This window comes from Macrobrachium nipponense, chromosome 27 (genome assembly GCF_015104395.2).
Source record: "Macrobrachium nipponense isolate FS-2020 chromosome 27, ASM1510439v2, whole genome shotgun sequence".
In the NCBI taxonomy this organism is placed as follows: Eukaryota; Metazoa; Arthropoda; class Malacostraca; order Decapoda; family Palaemonidae; genus Macrobrachium; species Macrobrachium nipponense.
The window spans coordinates 24,775,656-24,783,024 of record NC_087216.1 but is presented as its reverse complement, the minus strand read 5'-3'; the positions used below and the strand labels follow the sequence as shown (position 1 = coordinate 24,783,024).

Below are 7,369 nucleotides of genomic sequence, written 5' to 3'. Positions count from 1 at the left end.
ACGTTTTCTCTTTGACCCGTATAGGACCTCAAGAGAACTCCTAAAGTGAAATACTTATTCGGGCTTCTAGTATTTTTATTTAAATAATAAAAGCGCTGGATAAATTTCTCTTGTAAAAAATGGCAGATTTCTATATTTCATATCACATTGTGAACTCAAGTTATTGGCACAGAAACTTACACGCACATACATACGTATATATGAATGTGTGTACAAAGTCAAATAATTGTAAAGTACGTAGCACATGACCCCAATCAATCAGTAGGATTACAAAAAGGAAAAAATAAAAATGATTGTAATTCATCTATCATTTCCCACCGAAGAAGTTTTCCTAAAACAACCCAGTAATACAGTCTGTGGGAATCATGACAAACACTGTTCGCTCATCCATGAAAATGGAGAAGAGAATGAGAGGAAAAATTAATTATGAGTCTTTTGTTGCTACTGAGGAACGTCGTCAGACCTTTACTGTTTCGAGAGAGACGAAAATGTAGACGGAAAATCAGCTCGGAAATTCCGAAGGAAATATTTACGAGAGGTGAGACAGAATATATTGGATTCTACTTTTTTTTTTTTTTGCCTCTGTCCACAGACGGATTAGAGAACTCTGTATAAAGACAGAATTTTGAATTCTGTCTACAGACAGGATCGAAAAATCTGTCCACAGACAGGATAGATAAATCTGTCCATAGACAGAATCCAGAACCCTATCCACAGACAGAATCGAGAATTCTGTCCACAGACAGAATCGAGAACTCTGTTCACAGACGGAATCCAAAACTCTGTCCACAAACAGCATCAAGAACTCTGTCCACAGAGAGAATCTTGAATTCTGTCCACAGACAGAATCTTGAATTCCGTCTGCATGCAGATAGAACCGAGAACTCTGTCCATAGACAGATCAAAAGCTCTGTCCAGAGACAGAATCAAGAATTCTGTCCACAAACAGAGTCAAAAGCTCTGCCCACAGACGAATCTTGAATTCTGTCCACAGACAGGATCGAGAAATCTGTCCATAGACAGAATCCAGAACTCTGTCCACAGACAAAATAAAAAAAAAACTCTATCCACAGACAGGGTCAAGAGCTATGTTCACAGACAGAATCCACAACTTTGTCCACAGACAGAATCAAGAACTCTATCCACAGACAGAATCTTGAATTCTATCCACAGACAGAACCCACAACTCTGTCCACAGATAAATTGAAATCAAAACTGATAGCAATTGATAGCACCTTCTGCCGGAAAACACACACTCACACACACACCTCTATCTGCTGGAAATTAAAAAATGAACAAAAAAACAAATTAAGCGTCACTTGGCCCGAGAGCGACTCCAGAAATCATCATCTATCCCGAGAGAGGGGGGGGGGGGGGGGGGGGGCGGTGATGATGGTCGGCTGCCGCTTCTCAGGTCCGGTGGTGGGTGATCAGAACTAATCATTTCGACCCTGGAACAATTCAATACGACTTTATCGCCGCTGATCAGAGGGTTTAGTACGAGCGTGGACGGAAATACGGATCTTTGTCGGTTTTCTCATCTATTTTATTTAGTAGGAGTTTCGTAATGGAGTGTTTAATAAACTGATAAAAGAGGTTGCCGACGGAGCGCGTGTTTCTGTACAGGCTCTGTACAGAACTCTTCTAGAGGTCACAAAGAGGGTGGTCTTAGGCCAATATCTTCGCTACGCATTTCCACCCGAGTCTGAAACCTTTATCAAAGTGATTATGAAGCAAAAGGTTCTATTATTTAGTAGTTTCGTAATGTACAGTGTTTATTAACTGAGAAAAGAATTGCCCACAGGGCTGTTTGATTCACATATGATGTGTATAGGATCTGTGCAAGAATCGGTAAAAGTTTCTTAGGCCGATATATCTTTTCTACGCATTTCCACACGAGTCTAAGTCCCATATCAGAGTTATTATGAAGCGAAAGTTTATATTTTTCAGTAGTTTCGTAACGTAGTGTTTATTTACTTAAAAATAACTGTCTACAGAGGGCTGCTTGTTTCACATATGGTGTGTATACAGGACTCGGCAAAAAGTTTCTTAGGCCAATATCTTTGCTACGCATTTCCACACGAGTCTACGTCCCATATCAGAGTTAATATAAAGCAAAAGGTTCTAATTTATAGTAGTCTCGTAATGTATAGTGTTTAGTAACTGAAAAAGTATCGCCGAAAAGCGCCTGTCTTTCATATGGTCTGTATATAGGCTCTCTAGACAGGAACCAAGTATATCACTGAGCGGGTTGGTGGGTTGTGGTCTTAGGCCTATACCTTAGGCACCAATTTCAACCGACTCCAAAACTCTTAAATATAAAACTACAATGCAAAAGATTCGTAAATGTCGTTTCAGATATGTAAATACGACGCCAAAAGGTTCATGACAACATCCAAGAAGACTTGATAGATCAGTAATGACTATATGCGCGCAGAACATGACTGATCAATGCCACCTACGTATACCGTCTGATCTGACAGTGTGGTGATTCCAGGTGGCATGATAATCAGCCATGCGCCTTTTATTAGGACCCGTGATTACCGTCAACATTGCCTTTTGTTGTACCGCTTTTATTATTACAGTAATAACTATCATTATAGTAATAATGTTATACAATCGCTATTGACTTTTTTCCGTTCTTTAACTTCAGCCAAATCTATCTCTACCAAATTAAGGGGTATAAGAATATTATTATTTTATTTTATTTTTATTATTTTATTATTATTATTATTTTATTATTATTATTTTATTATGATTATTATTATTATTCTTATTATTGTTAATTCTTATTATTGTTATTTTTATTATTATTATTATTATTATTATTATTATTATTTTTAAATGTTCTTCTTATTATTATCATTATTGTTATTATTATTATTGTTATTATTATTATCTTATTTCTTTTTATCACAGTCATTCTATTCGACTGGTGGTTTTTATAGTGTGGGGTTCCGGGTTGCATCCTGCCTCCTAATTATTATTTTTATTATTATTATTATTATTATTATTATTATTATTATTATTACTGCATTGTTCATCCCTATTTATACACGACCCTGAGTTAAAACAAAGCCTTTGATTATATTATTATCACTCATATAGATCTAATGGTATTAGCCCAGGGTAAACCTCAGCTGTCTATATCCATAATCCATAATTAACAGTAGGGCATCTGGTCAGTCTCAATCACACACAATAAAAAAAAAAAAATCCTACATATCCTACACTCCTTCCAATCGCCGGTATCCTTCAGAGAGTCCTGTAATCTCGTCCTGCTGCCGAGAAGGTCTCCCTCTCTCTCTCTCTCTCTCTCGCGCGCCAAGAGATCCTCAGCGGACGAAACGGAATTAGGTCCGAGGGCTCCCCCACCCCAACCCACCCACCTCCGCCCTACCCCCGCCCCCAAATTCCCCCTTGGCCGAAGGAAATAAAATGGTTTCCAGGTTCTTGTCTTCGCACCCTGGGTGGGCAAAATGGCGCCGGCCTTTTCAGAGCACGTGTGGGCTCGGGGAGATATATGTCCATTAGTGAGTGAGAGAGAGAGAGAGAGAAAGAGAGAGAGGAGAGGAGCAGGAGGTGGAGAGAAGGATGTGATTGGATGGGAGAGAGAGGGGGGGGGGGGGGAGAGAGAGAGAGAGCAGAGAGGGTGGAATGAAAGGGAAAGAGAAATGGGGTGGAAGAAGAGTTACAAGGAGTTACAAGGATTAGGATGTCTCAAAGACTTGTTAGTCCATCCGGGGAGACATCGTGCGCTCACTTATCTCTAGGAGCAGGTTTACTGTTCATTGACAGTGTCCTAATGAGAGAGAGAGAGAGAGAGAAGAGAGGGAGAGAGAGGTGAAACGAGAGAGAGAGAAAAGAGAGATGGGATGGAAAAGAGAGAGAGAGAGAGAGAGAGAGAGAGAGAGAGAAGGATGGGAAGGAAAAGAGAGAAAGAGAGGTGGGAATGAAAAGGAGAGAGACAAAGAGAGAGAAAGATTTGAGAGGAGAGAGAGATGGGAAAGAGAGAAAAAAGGAAAGTGTATAAAATTTGAAATAAAGTGGGAAAGAGAGAGTAGATAGAGAGAGAGAGAGAGAGAGAGAGAGAGAGAGAGAGAGAGAGTAATAAAGGATGACAAGGAAGGCATCTTCTTCTTTGGCCCACCCTCACGTTTGTCGGTATAAAACCCAGGTGGTCTTCAGTGGGTAACGACAATAATTGTTACGAATCCACAATTTCGAGGCGGTTGGGAGTAGAAGCATGTTCCCCCTCCCCCCCCCCCTCTCTCTCTCTCTCTCTCTCTCTCTCTCACTCTGTCGACCAAGGAGAGTAATATAAGGAGTCCTGTGCCGCCGAAGCCCTTCGGAGTCCTTCAATTGATGGTCGCGTCCCCTGAATAAATCCATAATTAGCGAGAGATCGCCACGCTCCGTTGAAACGAGGTATACACAATGACGGACATGACAGGCACAGCACGATAAAAGGCCGACGGGGGCGGCGAAGGGAGGAACAACCCCTTTGGTAATGCCGCCGACGAAATGGGACAGCTATCGGCGATGCTGAAGCTCGTGATTTATTTGGGTGGGAGGGGGTTGGGGCGGGGGGACTGCCCGGGAAGTGGGGTGTATCCTTGGGGTGCTTGGAGGCAGGTCGGTGTTCCTCTGGGGGGCCTTGGGGGCCTTGGGGATTCCATAAGAGCTTCCTTCGGGGAGGTCCTCAAACGGGGTTCCTCGGGGTCTTGAGGGAGGGGTGTCTTTAAGGTGGTTCTCTGGGGGTCTTCGCAGGGGGTGGATTCCTCTGGGGGTCCTCGTAGGGGGTGTTCCTCCGGGAGTCTTCCAGGGTTCTCCAGGGTCCTCGGAGGGTCCTCGGGAGATCCTCGGAGTCTCCAGGGTCCTCGGAGGATCCTCGGGGGAAGGGTCCAGGGGTCCTTGGAGGTTCTCCAGGGTTCCTCGGAGGGTCCTTGGAGGATCCTCGGAATCTCCAGGGTCCTCGGAGGATCCTGGGGGATCCAGGGTCCTTGGAGGATCCTCGGAGGACGGTGCCGTCCTCGGGAATCCTCCGGAAGTCCTAGGGGGGAAAAGTTCCCCCGAGGTCCTAGGGAGGGTGTTACGAGGATCCTGGATGATTGTCCTCCAGAAATCCTGTAAGGAGTTCCTCGCGGAATGCTACGGAGCTCCTGGGGGAGAGGGACTTTTGAAAGGATCCTCCGTTGGAGGTATCCTGGAGTGGGGGAGGAGGAGGAGAGTGAGGGATCCAAGGGCGACGGATTTATTATAGAGGGTGGGGGGGGGGGGGGGTGGGGGGGGGGGAGATTTGACCCTCTCACATTGTTTATAGAGTGCAGGCGATTATTACCCTTTGCAACAGCTGGTCGTTGAGATGCAGAGTTGCAAGGAGCCATTAGCGTCAAGGTTTGACGTCGGCGGCTCCGTGATCACACACAGACACACACACACACACACAAGCGCTTTGGATGGATGCGCGCGCATGCTTTTGTATGTATAATAATACTCCCTCTCTCGTCGTTTATTTACATAAATATGTTTCGTAATTGTCCTCTTATTAGTAATGCTTATTAGTATACTATTCGCCTGAGTGGGTTTAGTGTCAATGGGCTTGCATACAGTTTATGGATGTATGAATTGTCTAGAATATTTATGCATTGTATATTGTACAGCTGCATATAATAAATTAAACTAATAATAATAATAATAATAATAATAATAATAATAATAACAACATGTTGTACAATATGTACAGTAAGGATGATGATATATTGAGCGATATGCAAATAATAATAATAATAAGAGTAAACGGAATCGACTCCAACTGAGTTGTAACTATAATTTTGATTGGAATAGCTTATAATTCATTCTATAATATATATATATATATATATATATATATTTATATATATATATATCTATACATTGCAACGTGAGAGAGAGAGAGAAAGAGTCAAAACTCGAGAAACAAACCCAGAGAGAGAGAGAGAGAGAGAGAGAAATTCATATTAGTTATTTCAATCACAAGGAATTAACAACGACCTGCGAGTGGTACACGGTAGCCTCACATATGCAAATGACCTCTCGATGACCCCAGGGGGCCCCAAGGCGAGGAGAGGAGGTGCCCGCTTCCTCCTCCTCCTCCTCCTCCTCCTCTACCTCCTCTACCTCCCCCTAAAGAAATGTATGCAGCGCAGGCCTGTCAATAAACAACATCCACTCTAGCGTGGCTAAGCGGATGCGAAATTTATTCCGTTCTGCAACTTCACAATTTTCGTCAATTGAGTGTCTTGTCAGTAATGGCTGATTCTCAGTCCGCAGGATCCCGGCCGCCGCTGATGCCTTATGCATGAGGAGGCCGGATGAGTGACGACCTCGGTGATCATTTGCGAGAGACGAATGATTGCTTCATTGGTCTCGAAACGCCGGTGATCGGGGGATAATTTGGGGAGTGGGTTTGGTGAAATGTGTTGTCAACATGTTGGCGACTTGTTGCATACATATCACCAACTAGTTTGAAACAAGACAGTGAGTGATCGAGATGCCGGATATCTGGGGAGAAAACATCAGGTTGAGTGATCGAAATGTGGAAGATTGGGGCGATGTTTTATTGGGGGTTAGTCGGTGAGTGATTGGAAGGATGGACATCAGGGGATAATTTGAAGGTGGGATAGGTGAAATGTGTCGTAAACATGTTGACAACTTGTTGCATGCATATCACCAACTAGTTGAAAACATAATGTTGAGTGATTGAAACGTGGGAGATTAGGGGGATATTTTAGGGTGGGTTAGGTGAAACGTGTTGTAAAAGTGTTGGCAACTTATTGCATACATATCACCAACTAGTTAAAAACAATATGGTGAGTGTGGATTAGGTGAAATGTGTCGTAAAAATGTTGGCAACTTGTTGCATACATATCATCGACTAATTGAAAACATGCTGTTGAGTGACCGAAACGTGGGCGATCAGGGATAATTTGAGGGTGGGTGAGGTGAAATATGTTGCATACATATCACCAACTAGTTGAAAACGTGATGTTGAGTGATCATAACGTGGGAGATTTGGGGGACGTTTTAGGGTGAGTGAGGTGAAATGTGTCGTGAACATCTTAGCAACTTGTTGCTTACAAATCACCAACTAGTTGAATTCAAGCCAGTGATGGAATTTTTGGCAAATGAAGCAGTGGTTATGACTACTAGTGAGCCGTTGACTTGCATTCAACTTGTATGTTAAAATCACAGACAGGTTGAATACAAGGCAAATTATTGCATACATATCACCAACAAGTTAGAAATAAGTCAGCGATAATCGGCGGAGAACAAACCGCTGGTAAATATTGGATAACAGCTACCAATAAGTCCTTGACTTGCAGCCAAC

The 7,369-nt window shown here is 43.0% G+C and overlaps 1 protein-coding gene across 1 annotated transcript; it reads right to left on the bottom strand.

The window, feature by feature from the left end:
• Positions 1-4,533: 4,533 nt before the first annotated feature.
• LOC135200632 (uncharacterized) lies at positions 4,534-5,387 on the bottom strand. Its single transcript, XM_064229242.1, has 2 exons — positions 5,313-5,387; positions 4,534-5,127 (listed from the first exon to the last, which is right to left on the bottom strand). Exons 1-2 carry the CDS (start codon positions 5,385-5,387, stop codon positions 4,534-4,536), a joined length of 669 nt encoding a protein of 222 aa, XP_064085312.1.
• Positions 5,388-7,369: the final 1,982 nt, after the last annotated feature.

What these genes read in the sequence shown, in the direction of transcription:
- LOC135200632 (XM_064229242.1), bottom strand. Translation starts at nt 5,387, where the DNA reads ATGGCTCCTTGCAACTCTGCATCTCAACGACCAGCTGTTGCAAAGGGT. An exon ending in GCCTGCACTCTATAAACAAT is followed by an intron (nt 5,128 to 5,312) that starts GTGAGAGGGTCA and finishes AACTCCTTACAG; the next exon opens with GATTTCTGGAGGACAATCAT.